The sequence below is a fragment of the Brienomyrus brachyistius genome, chromosome 1, assembly GCF_023856365.1.
Source record: "Brienomyrus brachyistius isolate T26 chromosome 1, BBRACH_0.4, whole genome shotgun sequence".
In the NCBI taxonomy this organism is placed as follows: domain Eukaryota; kingdom Metazoa; phylum Chordata; class Actinopteri; order Osteoglossiformes; family Mormyridae; genus Brienomyrus; species Brienomyrus brachyistius.
Window position 1 is genome coordinate 16,566,382 of NC_064533.1, and position 20,486 is coordinate 16,586,867.

Consider the following 20,486-nt stretch of genomic DNA (forward strand, 5'->3'; position numbering starts at 1 on the left):
ACATGCCTGTGCTTCCAATATAGCTGTAAGTTTAATTTATTTTCGAAAACGTAACTCTCTGATGTCATGTAAATTTACGTCTGCTGCTTTTTAAACACATCCAGGCTGACATACGAGAGATTGAGGTAGTTAGTTTAATAACACAATTAGCAGGACAATCACACATAGCCAGTCAACTTCTAGATGGTTGCCACAGTGTCACAGTTCATCAAGTTTAGTTGTGACTATGTGAAGTTTTCACTGTGGAGATCCCCGCTTATACTTTGACAAGGCCGGCAGCCCCGTAATTCTCTATTAATGTTGTCAAATGTGGACTGTTACTAGCTCGTCTCTTTATTGTAATATACATAACATTTCTAAATTCAGTGTTGAAGTACTTTGAACGTTGGGCAATATACATAATCTTGGTTACAGCACATGCTATTGTTATTATTGTACTGAATATTAGGATCTGTCTTTGGCAAAAATATAAGAATGATAATATATTTAATGGTAACATTTTGTACATGAAAAGGTTGAGGAGATAATGAACTGTCTCCAACTTATGCAAAACGTGACCTATAAGACTTCTGAATGCTTTCAACTGCTTACATTCCGTACACCAGGAGAAATTCATTAATAAACCAAAATTGCCTGACGTAAGATAACATTTGTGACTTAAAGCTACTGGAATGAGCCTACATATTATTACCAGCTCTGTCCCTCTTTCCCTGCACTTTACTTGTCTTGTTTCATTGGTTCCTCCTGTCTCATTAAATGAACAACAATAAGAACATTTGAAATCTTCAGGAAGGGCACAGGCTTCCTAAAGGCCTTCAGCTCCCCCTGGCAGAGCTTACCTTTGCTTTCAGCGTTGATTTCCACCCAGTATTGATCTCCAGGCCCTACTTCAGCACACTCGGTCACCGCATTCGAGCGTTCCTCCATCTTAGTTTAAATGTATACCGTTCCCAGAAATGAAATTTAGATATTGTCTGCAGTTCTGCAAGTAAGGGTGCTGAGTCAGCACACCCACGCAAATAGTTTTTATAGCATCAATAGCATCAAAGAAAGACATAGCATGATGTTAATTATCTTGCAACGGACCACAGGTGCCTTTATTATTATTTCGGCAAAAATACTACTGTTGTTACCTGTTGATAGCTACCGATGATACAAAAGAACTTCAGCAAAGTCTGTCTGTCGTCCCCACTTTCAGAACCCTGATCTAAAAACAACTTCTTGCACCCACTTTTCACGCACACAGAAATATAAACACATCAGGGAGACTGATATCCAGCTTGGGGGGGGGGTGGATTTGTTTTCAGGTGAAAATTTATTTTAGCCAGTTTTCTACACTGATGCATATTGCATCGCATTAATATACAGACTGAGTCTTTATGTCTGGTGCGGTGTTTTTACACTTTGGCACGTCAAAGTTCCCGTCGCTGGAAAATCCACACAAGCATGGTAATGAACGTTTGCGTGTTCATAATAAATTAGCTGAGGTGTCGCCGGGCTATTGAGTGGGGGGGGGGGGGGGGGCGGGGGTCATGAAATTGGGATCTGCACCATGATTTATACTCCCTGCCTCTACACACAGGGCTACAGGTCTCCTGAGGTCTGTGGCTTGCTTTTGGTTTTTGTTTTATCGGCGATGCCTGATGAGGACTGTTCTGGAAACATACCCAGTGACTGTCAGCTTAATTAGGCGTCAGCCTTCATTTCTGCAGTTATTAAATTCTGCATGTTTTCAGGAAAACCGTACGACACCTGAGGTCAAGTGACTGTAATGTTGCTTCGAACGTTTGAGTGTCATTGATGTCCTGTCAACACACGTAGAACGAGTTTTTATCGGTGTAATTATATCGATATAATTACAATGTTTAGAGCAAGTTCGCCACCTCACAATGGCTGATATGATATTCCTGTCACTCTGCCCGCCTCAGAAACTCCTACTCGTTACAACCCACACATCAGACTATTTGCTGCCCACATACTACTTCCCCTGTGTGAAATTAAAATTAATTTCAGCCCTCAGAGTGTGTCAGAAAAGTGCCGTTTGAACACCATGGCCCAGGCACGCCACAGATAGCTACACTGTCGTCTGTGACTGTCTGACAGGCGGACAAGTGCAGAAAAAGCAGGACAAAGCGCATGACCCCCGTGGAAGTGAAGAAGGAGCATCAGTATGGAGATGTCGTCCTCGTACGGTGACAGAGTGTTGTCTCGACTTAATAGCAGAAATTAAATTCCAAAATAAACACATGAATAATGAAGAGTTGTTATTTTTAATGATGCATAAAAGGCCCTTGAATTAACTTTTTTAATTGCTGGCTGACACGCAGTTGGACACATGTGTATGGAGTGGGCGAGACCATGCAGACATTTCTTAAAATTAGAGTTTATAATTACACGCCTGTCAGAGGACCTGAGTACAGTTTCCATATGTCACCCTGTATGACATGGATGTTGGCTTCACAGTAACCATTCCTTATATGGTATATGAGCCAGGGCTGTTTAGTGCTGGGCGCTAAAATGCTAAGCCACTGGGTGAATGGCTGTGTGAGGTTATATTTCTCAACTCTGCCAGCAAATTTGTAGGCATGTAGATGTCAGAAGAGTAGGTGCAGTGTGAAGAGACTTCCTTCACACCGTCAGTCTAAATGGCTTTCAGCTCATCGGTGTTATGACAGTGTGGCAGGCACTTGGCCCACTCTGAGTGCATTATTCAGCTGAAAACACATTTTTGGAGCAATAACCACTGTATGCTATGCCATCTTAAGAAAACCCAATTTAACAGTAAAATACTTGGAGTCATTTTCGGGAGAAAAAAACTGACCAGCAAAGGGACGGATTCAATCTTCAAAATGATGAACATACCTGAAGATCCAGACAATACATGAGACACTGAATAATAATTATCATCATCAACAGTAGGGGCTTGTGGGGAGTTTTCCAGAGCGTATCCTATGCAACGTAGGGCACAAGGCAGGGGGACACCCTGGACGGGGCGCCAGTCCAACGCATGGAAGGGGACACCCAGGATGGGGCGCCAGTCCATCGCATGGAAGGGGACACCCTGGACGGGGCGCCAGTCCATCGCATGGAAGGGGACACCCTGGACGGGGCGCCAGTCCATCGCATGGAAGGGGACATCTGGGATGGGGCGCCAGTCCATCGCATGGAAGGGGACACCCTGGACGGGGCGCCAGTCCATCGCATGGAAGGGGACACCCAGGATGGGGCGCCAGTCCATCGCATGGAAGGGGACACCCTGGACGGGGCGCCAGTCCATCGCATGGAAGGGGACATCTGGGATGGGGCGCCAGTCCATCGCATGGAAGGGGACACTCAGGATGGGGCGCCAGTCCATCGCATGGAAGGGGACACCCTGGACGGGGCGCCAGTCCATCGCATGGAAGGGGACACCCAGGATGGGGCGCCAGTCCATCGCATGGCACACGCACTCCCATTTTCACACTGGAGAATTTAGTCATTCCAGTGGATGACTGGCTGGATGATGGATAGAATATGGTATAAACATTTTCTTTCTTCATTTAAGAGGTAGCAGGTAAGGAGATGAAGATCACAAAGATCTGACAGGGTTGTGCGGTATCTTCAGGGTCTGTCAGCAGCACAGCCCAGGACTGTACCAGCAGGAACATCAGCATGATTGATTTTTTTAGTCCTTTATTATTGATTATTAATGATAAACACAGCCTAAGTGGGAAATGCAGGCAGCGTTCAAGGCTACGACACGTTGTTTGAGTGTCTCCACATGTCCTGGGACAGGTGGAGGAGGCACAGATGAAGCCAGAGACAGATTAGTAGCCTCCATGTCTGGAGAGAGATCGGTGAGTAGAGGTTCCTCAGCCGGCTCACTTTACTGGTCCCACATGTGGCACTTCCACATGTGCTTTCCAAACAACATACATTTGACATTTTCCCTTGATCCCTTGTTGACTGTTCAGAATTAAAAAGAACACCTTAAGGTATGACTCAAATGTCAGCTGTGGCAGTGTAGTGGAACCGTATGAGTACTCCATGATGAATGGTTCGCTGGGAGGCTTTGGGAAAGTGGGGCCTGGCGGACGAGGTACAGGGCTTGTTTTCTGCCCAGCCAGCCATATTACCCCAGGCTCCGGGAAGGATACGAACCTCAACTTTTCAACCAGCTGGCAGGGCAGGGAATATGTCATGTACCGGGGCTGGCAGCTCTCACATACCTGGCGTGACACTCACGCTCATGCAAGAAATCTTACAGTAAATCTATATCATTCCGATATAAACCTATAATTAGCTACATCAAAAGCATTGGGGGTAGTTTGCAAACCCTACAGACTATTTACAAGGTAATAAAATTGTTGCATACATGTAAATGGTTGTGTAGATTTTTTTCTCCATTTGAAAATCTCCCTCCAGCCAACTGACCAAAATTGGCAACCCTGTCCTGTACTTATTAGTGCTCATATTCTGAAAAAGGAATCCCCAATTTCTAAAATGCACATCCGGAATTTAGCCTTTCAGTGCCCCCTTCTCATTGTTATAATTGGTGACTGGTACATATTTTCAGGAAAATTAACATCTGTTGCATCCGTGGCATATTGTCAGAGGAACTTGCCGCAAATCCAGGTTTTTTTTTTTAGCCCTGGTGCTTGGCAGGCGTCGCGAAAGCCCGATTCAGAGTGAGATGGCTGGTTCTGAGAGCGAGCCGCGGCCATTTGAAAGCATCGATTTAGATATCTTCTGGAATAGCACCGTTAGCTTATCCCAGCCCGCTAAGCCACAGCCAGCATAACCCATCCTTCTGAGAAGATGCTGTCTTCCCACTTCATATGTGTGATTCCGTCTTCCTCGCTTCAATCACACCGAAGTGCCAAACCCCTACGCGGCAGGAAGTCCCCAGAGAGATGGAATCGCTGATTTTTTTTCCCCCGCGTCTGACTGGGGCATGCTGGGAGATAATTCAGTTTCATTCCCTCACATAAATTGGATGTGTTGGCATCGAGGTTCTGCAGTTAATGTGCTGATGCGAGGGCATACTTAGTTTATGGATTGGTCCATTGGCATTTAAAAAAAAAAAAAAACTGATTTTATCATTGGAATCAAAACTCAGTGTATTCAATTGAAAAAATCAATATAAACACATTCTTATATGTAGTGAGTGTATATATAGATACACACACAAAGTGTGATAAGTATGTCACTGAAAGAAAAACACATAAATAAGTATATATCTGGGGGGAGGGGGGTCTGCGGTGTGTGGCGTTGATTCTGCACGGGAGGGATCTCGGCTCCTTTGTGGAACTGGCCCGGTCGCATGCAAGATTAGGCAGAATAATGACAGGTGACACCAGCAAGCAAGACCCCTTCATGACTGGGCAAATCGCTGACTGCTTAGGTCTTTCCTTTTCTCCGAGGGGCAGTCAAGGGGTCTTCCTGATTCACGAGCAGATTGATGAACAGGTTCCGGTGGGCCCCCGGTCCACTTGGCCCCCGTGCAGTGGGGCCCGCCTGTTATCCGTGCCCCCTGACCCCTTCCTGCCGCACTGCATGGGTCGCGCCACCGCCTGTTTGCTGATGTATTATGCATGGCTGCCTGCATGCGCGCCTCGCTTAATCAGTGACATGATCAGGTCCTGTTTGCTGGGGCAGGAGGTTCAGGCGTGCAGGGAGAAGAGGGTCTGTGTCTCAGACCCCTGAGTTCACGTCATTCCCATCACTGTAATATGGCATCTTTTCCTGCTATTAATACATCTATACATTACACAGTTTGTCCCACCCTCCCTCTATTTCTCTGTACCAGGGCCATGCAAAGACTTTCCAGTCCCCCTCTATAAAATCTGAGTGATTGTCTCTGATCCAGCATAGGCACTCAGTAAAAATTGCAGACCAGGGGGTAAAAATTCAGTAAAAATCGAAAAGGGGCCCTTAGGACTCAGAAGGGAGGCACTTTCTTTGGGGCAAAAAGGGCAGGTGTTTAGTCAGCGCCCAGCCCCCACGTGTCCCTTCCTCACCCATACCTTCCTCCTTCTCCCCAGCCCCTAACCTCCAATAGCCCTCTCCCTCTTATCCTGCTGTGATACCCTCTCTCGGTAGCCTGGGTGGGGGTCATTTGTCCTTCAGCGAACTCCTGACCTCCAGCGGCACCCCCACGACTGCCAGCGAGCTAATCCGACCCCGAGCGGGTGTCTTTTTTCGCACCCCCGTGTCATGTTAACAGTCAGTGCTTCTGCATTTGTACGCGCTTCCCGGTCACTTTGCTTACGGAGGTTAATGGCGCTGAACTATCTGTCGGTACACAAATTTCACATGCTCCTTTTTTCCCCTCTGCTTTCTGTTGTGCTGGCAGGACATGTTTTGCATTCGCAGCACAGATCAGGATTATCAGCGGAAATCAGCTTTCGCTACCTGTTTACTCGGCTGCCGTCAGGAGGAAACACGATTTAGGCAAATGTGCCCATTTGTGTGTCTGCAGTGATAACGCTGTCTGTTGTCACAGCCTGGCCTGCTGCTTGTTCAGACAGTTGACTGAAACGCCAGAGATAGATGCTATGGGTCATTCTATGAAATCGGTGCCTTTTCAGTTTTGAAAAGTTGAAATTTGAAATGACTTTAATCATTACTTTTTTTTCATAGCTTTGGAAAAAGGACAATTTGAATTGACAGGAAATTGTACTGTGTACTGTGTATAGTTTAATTTTTCATGACAGATTTTTCTTAAATGTTTGTAGTTATTTTGTCAGCCCTGTTACCCACAAGTGCATTAATAAATACGGTACGACTTCTAAAAATCTGGTAGATAGTGGATATATGAAAGTACTTTGGTTCCTCTCTTTTCGGAGATCATTTTGTGATTTTAAAGTATTATTAGCTTTTTCACACTGGTTATGCCTGAATACTCCCTTTTTATATGATGATCACATGTGTATAGGAAAAATCAACATTTAAAAGAAATATTCACATCATGCCAAAGTGCAGAAGATAATGCCATTCCTTCTCCATATTGTATGTAGTGGGTGAAAGCGCAGGGGCGGCATGGTGGTGCAGTGGTTAGCACTGTTGCCTCACACCTCTGGGACCCGGGTTCGAGTCTCCGCCTGGGTCACATGTGTGTGGAGTTTGCATGTTCTCCCCATGTCGTCGTGGGGTTTCCTCCGGGTACTCCGGTTTCCCCCCACAATCCAAAAACATGCTGAGGCTAATTGGAGTCGCTAAATTGCCCATAGGTGTGCATGTGTGAGTGAATGATGTGTGAGTGTGCCCTGTGATGGGCTGGCCCCCCATCCTGGGTTGTTCCCTGCCTCGTGCCCATTGCTTCCGGGATAGGCTCCGGACCCCCCGCGACCCAATAGGATAAGCGGTTTGGAAAATGGATGGATGGATGGGTGAAAGCGCATTTAATACATTATTTTTCAAATTTAAGATGGTAACAGGGTCGACAGTGATTGACAATTTTTACTTAACCGGATAATAAAAAAAGTGTATTTTGACCTGTTTTGCTCATATTCTATACTAAAGATATACTTCTGCACTGGACACTTTGTGTAGAGTATCATGTCAGAATAGGAATTTTATATAGATGCATTGCAAACTCATAGAGAAACAAGGTACTACTTAATATCTCATATGTTTTCCTAGGTATAACCTTGAGGAAGCTGCTTTTTGTGGTTCTGGGATTGCGGGTTGTGCAGTCAGGCTGCTCAGCAAATCTGATGCATCCTTTTTTGCAGCCTCGCATTTTGCCTGCGCTACTCCTACACTCCATTCCTTCCACTTTAACCTCTGACCTGGCTGACTGACCTCATTTATGGGTTTTTATCTTCCCCAGCTCCCTGTCGTTCATCCACCTCTTCTTCTCTCTTTCTAGGTATTTTAACATTCTCTTCGGATATGCATCTCTACAGATGCGATAGCGCCTTTGCTCGTCTGCTCCACTTAATGGCATTCTAATTAGGGCTGGGGGATGTATAATATTAATATCGACCACACATGTTATGTCCAGGGGCGGCATGGTGGTGCAGTGGTTAGCACTGTTGCCTCACACCTCTGGGACCCGGGTTCAAGTCTCCGCCTGGGTCACATGTGTGTGGAGTTTGCATGTTCTCCCCATATCGTCATGGGGTTTCCTCCGGGTACTCCGGTTTCCCCCCACAGTCCAAAAACATGCTGAGGCTTATTGGAGTTGCTAAATTGCCCATAGGTGTGCATGTGTGCGTGAATGGTGTGTGAGTGTACCCTGCGATGGGCTGGCCCCCCCATCCTGGGTTGTTCCCTGCCTCGTGCCCATTGCTTCCGGGATAGGCTCCGGACCCCCCGCGACCCAGTAGGATAGGCGGTTTGGAAAATGGATGGATGGATGGATGGATGTTATGTCCATGCAGTTCGCACAATGCAAGGACTACTGTAGTCAGGTGGGTTGAAATCAGGCCTTTTCATATCTTCATACTGTCTGGACGTTATAGGGCAAGGTGTTTAAGTTTTGCCAAAACATATTTACTCGATCATATGAAAAAAAAACTCTTAGCTAGCGTTAATGGCTGAGTATGAATTTTAATGACTGGTGTAGGAGCGGCATGGTGGTGCAGTGGTTAGCACTGTTGCCACACGCCTCTGGATCCCGGGTTCGAGTCTCCGCCTGGGTCACATGTGTGTGGAGTTTGCATGTTCTCCCCATGTCGTCGTGGGGTTTCCTCTGGTTACTCTGGTTTCCCCCCACAGTCCAAAGACATGCTGAGGCTAATTGGAGTTGCTAAATTGCCCGTAGGTGTGCATGTGTGAGTGAATGGTGTGTGAGTGTGCCCTGTGATAGGCTGGCCCCCCATCCTGGGTTGTTCCCTGCCTCGTGTCCATTGCTTTTGGGATAGGCTCCGGACCCCCCACGACCCAGTAGGATAAGCGGTTTGGAAAATGGATGGATGGAAGATTGGTCCAATTTATAATGATCGGTCCCTTTTATGATTATCTATATATGTTAAAAAGTCAGTCAATGAGCTCTGCATGGGCTCTCCTAGCCAATCAATCATCATAGACCGGTTTCTGAGAAATGTATTATTTTGGATTTTTTACTATAAAAATGTTGCAATAATTTTTAAAAATCACAGCATGTTATTTGAAATTTATTTTTATATCATGCAACCCAAATTTTGATTACAACCCCAATAAAAGTGTATTAAAATATAAATAACTCAACTCAACAATGACATCACTATGTAAAATAGGGCAATAAGCACTGTAAGTTTATTGCATTTCATTAAGCATATACCAGGATGCATTTAAAATAAACACAATACCATCCATGCACTTTATATAGCTACTGTACCCCATTTGTCCCTGAGGCTACAGACTCAAGGCAGGGAACAACCCAGGATGGGGCACCAGCCCATTGCAGAGCACACACACCATTCACACCTATGGGCAATTTGGCAAATCCAATTAACCTTAACAAGTTCTTGCACTGTGGGGGGGTGAAGTACCCCAGCAGGAGAACATGCAAACTCCACACACGGTGCAAGGGCAGAAAGTTAAACCCCAGTCATAGAAGTGTGAGATGACAATAGAGCAATAATGCAGCTTTCAGAAAATTATGTTGTTTTTGGAACGTACCATTATTTAACAAGATTTTAAATGAGATAACAGGGTTGATGTGAACTTAGGGGATACCAATAAATGTATGTGTTTTTAACAAAAACAGCTTTAAAAACAGCTTATCATTTGAGTATCATGTAAATGTAACATTTTGAGCATATTACCTACATTTTACCAATTTAAAATCCTATTGAATTAGGATAATCAGAGTAAGGCACAGGACAAATGACTCACCCCATAATACATAAAGTGATCGAAAATGTTTGAAATAGCATTTGTTTGGCTTAAATGAGGTTTTCTGTAGAGGAGAGATGACACACAAACAGAACATGTTAAAATGGAGAGTTTATTTGTCATAATAATTGTATTGCTGATTGTTTCTTGGGGCACAGATTCGGCAGAATGACCCTGATGGAGACCCCGCCCCATCTGACAGTGCCTCTTCTGACATGACAATCGGGTCATTCCATGTCAAATGGACCAAAATACCCCCCTCCCCTTATCTATCATCCAGGCTGGTATTAGATAGCAATGGTCTATGAAATAAACTTAACCCCCCCCCCACCCCAAAATGAATGCATGAGGAAATGAGAGAACTGATTTGGATTCTTACTGCCAAAGATGTCAGGTGTTTGTAATATCAGGAGAAGGGAAAGAAAAATCCACAGCATCTATATTGCGTGCAGTTAGGACTCAGTCATTAGTTATTAAGCTTGCCGTGCTGCCGTCACTGTCTCTATACACAGAGGACCCTTTCAGGTGCTGTTTGTCGTTTTGCGTTCTTCTTCATGTTTCACGTGTTAATAATATTAGTCGTGCTTCTCCTTGACGACAGGCTTCCTCGCTCGCTCGCTCACTCACTTGTTGCCTGCTAATCGTCTAAGGCAGAGAACTTTCTCATCGCGTTCTCACTGACATAATGAGGGTGGCATCTTCACCTCGATCCATTCTACTGTCCTCCAATGTTTTGATTCCCTTCCCGAAAGAGGGTCCCCCCTGCTGTCTCTGCACAATGTTTTAGGTCACTTACCATTTTCCTTTGCCACGGATTTTATTTCCTTCTGTCAGGTAGACGTCCGTCTTTTTAGGTCAGCGATTCAAGTCTAAAAGGTATGCTTGATGGCAGGTTTGGGTTCAGTGGTGCCCCCTACAGGTGGTCTGCCGCACGACACCTCACAGAGCGAATGAATCGAAAGTGCTGCTTTGCACCGCTCCCTCTCTCCTTCACTCCCTCTATGCCCTGCTGAGCGTGGCTAATAGGAAACGTTTTACCCATTCATGTGACACTAGCCCCGCTGCCCCGATTACCGGCCGTGGGAGAGCCATCAGCAGCCAGGGTCTGTCGCGTTGCCCGCGGGACCATCTGGATATTCCGGGGGAAAAAAGTGCACGTGGTTTGAGGCAGAGTCTGGTCATAAGCACAGTTCATTTTCCAGGGAGGCTGCTGGAGTACTTTGGGGTGGTGGAGGGCAAAAGTAAACTAGCAACAAAACAAGGAAGGAGGGTCAGGTGACCATCATTATTCATTCTGATTGGCTGTGGATGTTTCGTAGTAATGATGCATGCATATATCAGTATGTTCTGCTTTTATACTAACAGCAAAGAGTAACCAGGACTATAGCCACTTTGTAGTGAGCCTTACCAGCCATCCTGCAAAGCCAGTGTGTGTGTCTTTTATATTTTATTAAGAATGCCCATTGTTCCTTTGTTTTTCTCCTTGCCCATTTCCGCTTGTGAAAAGGGTTCCGGACCATTCCAAACTTCTCGTCTCATTAGGTCCCGTTTCCGAGCTGCTCTCTTTCCCCACAAGCATGCTGGCTCTGACTTGAGACTTGGAGCGCCATCGGAATATCGAGTGAGGGTTTAGAGTACAAACAACGGGGGGCTTTGAGGTTCTCAAATGCTCGAGGGACGAGACCCTGTCTGGCCCAAGGGGATATTCCAGAAAACAGAGTTTTGTAGGAGAGGTGGGGACGAACTGGTGCCAAGAGGACATTAGTACTACCAGAGGAATACATTGTTAAATGCCTTTATGAAGATATACTGTAGAAAGCCTGGTCTATTTTTATGCTGTCATCACACCTCTGGTGGAGCCTGATAAAGCAGTTGAGGGTTTAATAAAAAATAAAAAAAACTGTCCCAAATGCAGAGGAATGATCACATCCCTGAACCAGGTGCGGAGATGCCTGGCAGCATATACACATTACCGCACGTTACCAGGTGCGGAGATGCCTGGCAGCATATACTAGGGATGTCCCGATCCGATATTGATATCGGAAATAGGTCCGATATCAGCCCAAAAAAACTATCGGATTATATCGGACTGCGTTAAAAATCTCCGATATAAGCAGTCCGTTCCGCTATAAACTCCGTTACAGCTATTTTATCCAGCAGCGTCCAGAGCCAGCGTGCAAAGCCCACGTGATCACAACACTGCTTGCTAGCGAAGTAGCAAAGAAAACGACCGATGTCGGCCGTGTGGCAGTATTTTTCATTAAAGTCCTAAAAAGACAGTGTGGCTCAGTGCAACACTTGTCATGCACAAGTTTCCCGTGGTGGAACAGAACCGGGAAAGTTTAATACGTCCAACCTCATCGCGCATTTGAAGCACCATCACAAAACTCTGTATGAGGACTTTTGCAAGACCACTGAGTTAAAGAAACAAATTGAAATTGAAACTTTGGACACTCAACCTTTAGCAGTTGGTCAATTAACAATTTTTTTTTCTTATGTTCCTGCTCTCAGCTGTTCCTACCATTTGCTGATGGTAAAAAATAAATAACTGAAGTGACCTTTAATTAGTATTTTGCACTTTAAAAAAATATATTTTTGTTTATTTAATTAAGATATTTTTCAGGGTCTTAATATTTATTCTTTAATTCTTTTTTATATATTCTTATGTAAAAGGTTCACATTTATGCAACCAATAGTTAATAAATTGGTCGTTTCTTTCCATACTTACTGTTGCTGACTTTTGTTCTCAGTTTTATCTAGCCGTTCATACATTTCACACAACGAAATGGGTAAAAGTATTCATGATTTGTGCTGATTATTGTATCGGATTTGTATCGGTATCGGTTAGTACTGAAGGCTGCAATATCGGTATCGTATCGGAAGTTAAAACGTTGTATCGGGACATCCCTATCATATGCACATTACCGCACGTTACCAGGCGCTGAGATGCCTGGCAGCATATACACATTGCCGCACGTTCCCAGGGGCGGAGCCAAAGGGGTGGCAGGGGTGGAAATTGCCACCCCCAACAGAGCCCTTGCAACCCCCAGTGCCACCCCGCTGGAAATGGTAAACATTAAAATATATAAATGAGGACATCGGGCAAAGGTTTAAGCGGAAAACTGTCATTTCTGAGCGCCCCTGAAGGCATCCAGACGCAGCAGTACCCTGTGCGTGCCGCTTACTGACACGTGATTGGCTAAAAGCTATGGTGGCGGCACGCGTTCCTACATGACACACCCACGGTATTGATAACAGCAGGTATTTATAACATATTACACTGTATTACCATCCTAATGAGAGGTGCTCACACACTTGCAGTACATAAAAAATAGCAGCATGAAAGCGTTGCACACTATCTGCTCCATGTCTTGTTTAAATTAGCCATGAGCCCTGCTCCTGCTGATATAGATCGTCTTTTAGACAGCGTCTTTGTACGTATGTATGTTTTAGTGCGAATGCTGAATTATAGTGTTGTTTTATTATTTTAGCAAAGCTAGCCCTAGCTGGACGTCTATGTGGTACGTGTATATCTGGAGAACCAGTCATTAGTTTTCTACTGCATGTAAGCAGGCTATGCATGTCATATTAAAGATTTGAATCAACGTCACTATATTGTAATGTGAGGGTTTAATTAGCTGCCTAGATTAATTAATTTAATAAATCTGTTTTATTTTAGTAATAGCTAGCTACATGAAATAAAAAGAAAACATTCACAAATACCACCAGGGGAGTGCAGGTCAGTTCTGATGGTATTCATAAATCTTGCTGTTTACGATGCGTTTTATTTGATTATTTGTTTGTTTATCTTTGGGAATTTGTTTTTAGTCCTGTCTGTGTTGTGAGCTTTAAATTTACATCTGCACTGCTCTTGTTTGTTCATTGGTGCAATTTTACTTCTTGTTTGATCATGATTTAGTCTAGGTTTAGTCTGGGGTTAAGCCAGTTTGAGTTCATGTTTGGTCCTGGATTAGATTAAGCTTGGTCTTTATGATTGGTATTTATGATTTTGTAAATATTTGTTGTGTTTATTCAACAAACATTTACAAACTCATTGTTTATTATGAGCGTGTACGAGAAAAATATTTTTTCCTTCATTTATCATATTTATACAGACCCCTCTGAGAAACCCTTGCTCACCCTTGGCCCCCCCTTAAATAAAAATCTAGCTCCACCACTGCACATCACCACATGTTACCGCACGTTACCGTACATGGGATATAGCTCACGGCATGTGGGCACTGTCCTTCACTGAGATCACATTTACACTGTCACACTGTCAAGGGTCAGCCCCTGTTGTCCCATTCTGTGTCCCTTCCCTGTTTGGCCAGCAGGTGTCGCTGGTCATCCTGTCCCACCTGTTGTCAGTGTTTCTTGTCTTCCCCTGTTGTCAGTCTGTAGTGTTTCCCCTGCTTCCCGTCAGCCACACAGCTCAGCTTGTTGAGCACGTGGTTATATGTATCCCTCTGTCGGGTGTTCAAGTCCTGCTTCCTCTGTTTTTGTATTTTTCTCCCTACTGTTTCATTTCTATGAGTTTTTCTAGTTCTTGTGTCTGGTGATTTTGTATTTGGTTTTGGTTTCGTTCCTTGTGCCCCTGCTTGTGTTTTTATCTGTCTAATTCCTCAGTGTTAGATTCTGATTCCCTGTTCCTTGCTTAGTTTTTCAGTTTCCCTGTTTTAGTTCCTTTTAATTAGTTTAATTAGTCATCTGTGCCCTGTTCTCCCAGTCTTGGTCCAGTGTTAGTCTCGTTACCCCTTAGTATTTGAGTCCCTGTTTCTGTTCAGTTCCCCAGTGATTCATTGATTTTGAATGGCTGTGATTGATTGTGATTCTCGGTGTTAGATGTGTATTCTGCTTACCTGCCCTGTTTTTGTTGTTTATTTGTTCTTTAGTCTTGTTTATTCCCATTTACTTCACCCCTCGTGGTCCTTTCTTTTGTTAGTATTTTTTGTGTTTGTCGTTCATTTAATAAACCCCGTTTATGGATTGTGAGCCGCAAGTGGGTCGCCCGCCTTTTGCGCCTGCACCATGCCTCGTCCCCACTCCAGACCCGCCGGATCCGTGACACACACTTTTAATACGCCCAAGAAAGGATCCACCTTCTTCATCTTTTTTAAATTAACACTGGATCTTTCCTATCACAGCAGAGACTGCTGATCCAAATTATTACAATGGGTAGTTCTTTCTTGCTACAATTAAAAACATAAAAACTCATTATGAATGGAATAGTACTCTATTTATATACGCGTGTAAGGAGCAGTCTTTAAAACACTGAGGAAAATGTTTATGTAAAAACAAAACGTTTTGTTCAATTAGTAAGCCAAATATGTAGATGATTGTAAGTGAAGTATCCAAAGCTTTGGAGCTGCTGAGGCACGGTGAAAACCAAAGCTGCCCGTGATGTAAAAATCTGCCTTCACGCTATGGAAAACCCAGCTGGACACACGAAGTGTACAATGTTCTCTCCCTGCAGGAAATTAAGCCGTGTTTGAACCCTGTGTCAGCGAGAGCCGTGGAGAAAAAGACTCCAGGGTCAAGGATCAGCGGAGAAAATTTCCCTGTTGACATTTTGCTTCTTGGCACAATATTGACTTGCGAAAGAAGGGATGGGAGATGGCAGGAGCGGCGTACGTCGATTAACGCAGGGCAGCGGGCAAGGGATACAGCACACTGAGCTTCTAAATTAATTACAGATTTTTATTTGTTTTTATAGATAGAGAATAAAAGCAAAAAATGACCTGCGACTGTAATATGACATCTAATGTGCGTTATATTGTCAGCTTAGCTTGTTTACAGGTATCTCACATTGTCCAGCAGACATTGGAAACCATGCTGTCGCATCAAAGGCGAGATGCCCGGTTCACCGGTAAACCCTTTTATTGGAACTGAACTAGCAACTGTTATAGGAACCTTACCAATATCCCACCTGCTGTTCTGATGGGTTGTTTCATTTTAAAATCACCAGATATTTGAACGAAGGAATCGTTTTAATCTAAAAAATACCTGCGATTAGACAACACTGCACTCTTCTTTCCTTCTGCCTCACAGATGAGACATTAGACATATACTGACAGAGAGGCTTCTTCCATTCGTCCTCTATAAGAACTTCAGATTTAAACTCTGTGACACTTTTTCTGATTAAACACATCAGATGGTCTGTCACAGACCAGAACGGACCCCAGAAGCGGAGTGCAATGGTCTCTGAATGCCTTCGTTTGCGATTTTACACATTCCATCAGCCATATGCCGGGCAGGACACGATTGGGGGCCTTTTTTCCGGAAACACGGACTCGCGGGGGGGGGCTACTTCACAGCTCGCGGCTTCACTGAGATCTGTGCCACAGATGGCTTTATGACGCGTGGTCTGACAGACTCCAAACGATACCACTGCACTGTTTTTCTGAATTTGTCTCCTCAGATAGCAGGGCAGGATTTTAATGGTGTGCAATGCAATCTGGGCCTTACTATGAATACAGCCCGAACTAACCGGGGAGGAGTCGTTTGCTGCTGTCGCTGGTTTCTGTTGGCCTTGGTAGATGTTAAATGTCAGGCTGGAAAAGCTTGTATCGACACAATGGAGTGTCAGGTGAGTGTGGTCAGGGATGCGTCTCTGTCAGGGGCCTTTATTTTGAAACGTCAGCCCCGAGCCAATCGCTTTTCATCTGTTATCTTCTTCTGTCTATTTGCTGACCTGCTTTCGTTTAGCTGGCTGAGAGCTCAGCTTCTACTCTGCATTCCACGCAGTTTCAAAATGCGCTCGAAGCCAGAAAACGTGTAAATGTATAGAATGGCTGCCTAGACATGGATAAGGGGAACCAAAATGATGGCTTTAATAATAATATATTAAACAGATGGAAATTAATCTTGACACACAAGGCTGCAAGCCTGAGGCACTTCATGTTGGCTCGTGCAGATTCAACTCCACCATGAAGTCCAGCACTGCAGCACTGCAGCCTGTAGAACACTGACCCTGCACCATGGTAATCATTGAAATGACATCCAAATGCACTCAGAAAGGCAGTTTACACAGTTACAGTTGGCTTAACTTAGCTGACACATTCATTAATAAAAGGACAGTGTATGGTGCAACAGGTTAGGACACTGTGTCTATAATCAGAAGGTCACTGGTTTAAATCCCCAACCCAGTAGACTGATTTCACCATTGGCCCCTTGAGCAAAGCCCTTAACCCCAAGTGATTGAGGGACTGTCTGACCTGACTTTCTCACAAGAAAATTTGCTTTTGATAAAGGCACCTGCTAAAAATGTAAATCCAAAGAAACCATTTGTTAGGTATTTGAACAGCTAAAAATTTTGCTATGAGTACACGTGCATGTCACGGCTAAAAACCACATGAGGTTGGGGCTAAATCTGAGAATAAGTGACATATGAATTACGACAGTTTGTTGGTAACCGATGCCACGAGCCCTTAACATACGAGCACACTACAGAAAACTGAATTACAGGGCTGCTCTGTCAGACCTGCGAATCGTTATCTGTGTCTATCTGTAATATGTGTTATCTGCCGCTAAGTCGGCCAGCTGCGGGGTCCCTCTTGTCCTGGTTAATCTCTGATTGGCTGGGGGGGACTTTGTAGGGTAAGCTGATAATTACAGCACGAAATAACATACACGAGGTCAAGATGGTGGCAGGACCAGCATTGTGCAGCAAGGTAACAGCTGCTTGGCAGGACAACAGCCTGCGTTATAGATGGAGGACAAACTCTTTAACGGGCCAACGGAGTGGACACGGAAAAACAGGAAGCACAGATGGCGTCTTTAAAGACATCAGGGCAGGAAAACCACGTAACTAACCTCTGCCTCTTTTAGCAAGGGCGTTTACACCAGACAGCTTGGAGACGAGGCCTGTTACCACTCCGGGTGTGGCATCTGATCCAATTAAAACAGAAATTAGCTGGGCAGCCTCAGGACAAACAGGAGGAGCGTCCAGAAAGGAGATCCCCAGGTCATGGCTTCATTTACTCTTTTTTTGTGACCATTTTCTATCAGAAAACAGTGATTTGCACATGCATCAGGCAAAAATCTGCAGCCAGTGCACCGGTGTGTCTGTGTGAGGTTCCTCAATCCTGAGTAAATTTATTTTTGGATAAACCAGCTTCGCTTGTGTTAGCCTGGATACGCCTGCTAACTCCCGAGCGCTCGATTCCGGATTTTCTCTCAATTGGCGAGAATGACGATCAGGAGAGAGGAATGAATAGCCGGCTGTGTCTTGCAGGCCTTCGCAGACGCGATATTCCACCTGGTGACGGAGAAATACCGCGAGCTGGCGGGCGGGTGCTCCCCAACGCACGCGCGCCACAAGGCCCTGGCGGGGATCATAATGACCAGAGGTATGCCACATTTTATTGGCTTTCATATTGCTGTGAATTATTCAACACACCCAATATAGAGTGGACCTGTGCAGCTGCATACACCTACAGTGTGGGATGGACATTAAAAATTCAGGACAGACTTCATATGAAAAGGTGCAGGAAGGGAGGCAGCCATGACAGTCCACAAAACGTCTTTTTACCCTGTAACGTTGTTTACTTCAATATTTCTACTTAGATATCTACAAAGCCCAGATTTGTAGACTGTTTAGCGTGACTAAATGTTTCTTTTGAATATTTTACTTTATTTCGCTAGCTTCACAAGGTCTTAGTTTCAAAGAGATGCCCTTGAGTCTATAGCGTGTTCTTGTTGTCGGCAGTATTATCCTGGTTTTGGAAGGCGTTCTTTGGGTTTTGGGCCGGTCCTGCTTCAGTATCGCCACTCTCCTTTGAGAGTGTGGTTTGTCAATTTGGACTTCAATGAAGTCGCGCTTGTCTTGACCTAATCCAATTTCTATCTTCTCCCTGCCTCCGAAAATTGGCCTGTTTGTTTATTAATAAGCGTGTTATCTTCAAAGATCCAGATACAGGCAGCCCAAGTATTTGTAGCGAGCCAGCGGACAGAAACTCAACAGAAACACTAGGGGCTCTGTTTCCATTTCTGAAGATCTGTTGGTCGCTTAGTCTTCCCTGTGCATGGATTGAATATTAACACGGCCAAGTCTGAACCACCAGACTCGTTCAATCAAAGGCTGCAGAATGATTTTTTTAACCCGCCAGAGACTGCTTGATGCCAGGTTTCTTATTCAGTCACTTCATAAAATCAACACGAGCACATAAAATAAGCACAATAAGGACACAGACGCAGAGTCATAACAGAAAAAAAGGCGTAAATAACCTAATTTAATCCTTCAGTCACTGCCTGAAGATACAAGCCTATTCAATACATCAGATATAAAAAGTACAATTGAAGCGATTCAAAACAAACCAAATGAAATAGAGGAAAAAAGTTTTCCATGCATGCTTTTATTAAGGATGGAGAACTGGTTTTTATTTTCAGGGTGACTGTCGACGGCTTCTGCTTTTGCAGTAAAAATTTGTGCTTAAAGAAAATGGTAAAATAGCGAACAGTAACTTTTAAAAATGTTCTTATAACCATACTTTTACACACTGCGGTATGTTTTACACTTCGATTGTGTTTTTTTCTATAGTAATATAGGTGTTTTCATAGAAACCACATTTATTATGATAACCTAACATAAAACATTCTTGGTTCAAAAAGACAAAAGCCCTTCAAAGTTCATGTTTTGCGGCCCAAGCGTAATGGTACATCCCACATTTTGGCTCCATTTAATTGTAAAATCTTTTGTGGGTGAAGAACAACATGAATGGATTTACGAGGCTTCCTCCGCTTAATGGAATGTAAATGAGTTCACCAACATTGACCTTGACAGTTCATTTTATTCTTAGGCTAAAACCATTTTAATGCTAATTTACAGTTTTGGAGAATAATGGCTTATTGCCAAAGCATATTTTCCTTCCATTTTTGCAATATTTAAAGGAGAAAACACTTCACATCTGAAAAAAAAAGCCTGGGTTGAAAAGTTTTGCTATTCTGCTTGGATTAGTAATGATCATGACCGAAGAAAGTATTGGTGAGATGATTTTATGGTATTTTTCCATCATTTAATTCCTCTGTCTGAGGGGAGAATAGTGTTTCTCCGTAATGATTCCTTATGAGATGATTGCCTCATAAAGTAATTGATGAACTGCATTTTTAAAACAAAACTCATTTGGAAAATGCCTGTTTAATGGAACTTATTAACCTCACTTTAGGAGGAAGGACTTTCCGCAGCTAAACTGCGCATCCTACTGTAAACACGATAAATTATCAGCGTTCGGTTTAATGTAGCATGATTGTGGGAGACGCCCCCAGCCCCCGACTGGCTGCCTCCCTTGAGCTGGATACCGGCTTGGGTCCCCGCTGTCAGGGCCCCGTCACAGACCCCTGAGAGACCCATGTTGTTATCCTTGGGGCCCCATTCAAGAAATCACTTTGGCGCCCCCTGTCCCCCTAAAGATGTTTTTAAAAATGAAAAAAAAAAAATGGCTGGCGAGTAGAGTCAGGAGATCGTAGCCAGCTAGCTGGTTATGATCAGCATCTCCTAAATGAGGAACGTGTTTATTTGTGTATTTATTGTGGTGAATGTGACCAAAACCTCGGGGGCCCCATGCAAACGGGTAATGTGAATGGGGGTAAACGCCAGCCCTGCCACTGGCCATTCCAAGATGGAGCCTTTCTCATGTTTGTCTCATGTTGTCTGTTTCAGACTGTTAGCCGTTTTTATTCTTCTC

The 20,486-nt window shown here is 44.2% G+C and overlaps 1 protein-coding gene across 2 annotated transcripts in view; it reads left to right on the forward strand.

Annotated features, from left to right (window-relative positions):
• The window catches only part of adarb2 (adenosine deaminase RNA specific B2 (inactive)), a 118,308-nt gene that overhangs the window by 80,171 nt on the left and 17,651 nt on the right, over window positions 1–20,486 (forward strand). For both annotated transcript variants that reach the window (XM_049027193.1, XM_049027194.1), the window contains one exon: window positions 18,038–18,152. In XM_049027193.1, the coding sequence (XP_048883150.1) occupies window positions 18,038–18,152 (115 nt within the window). The remainder of the gene's footprint in view (window positions 1–18,037; window positions 18,153–20,486) is intronic.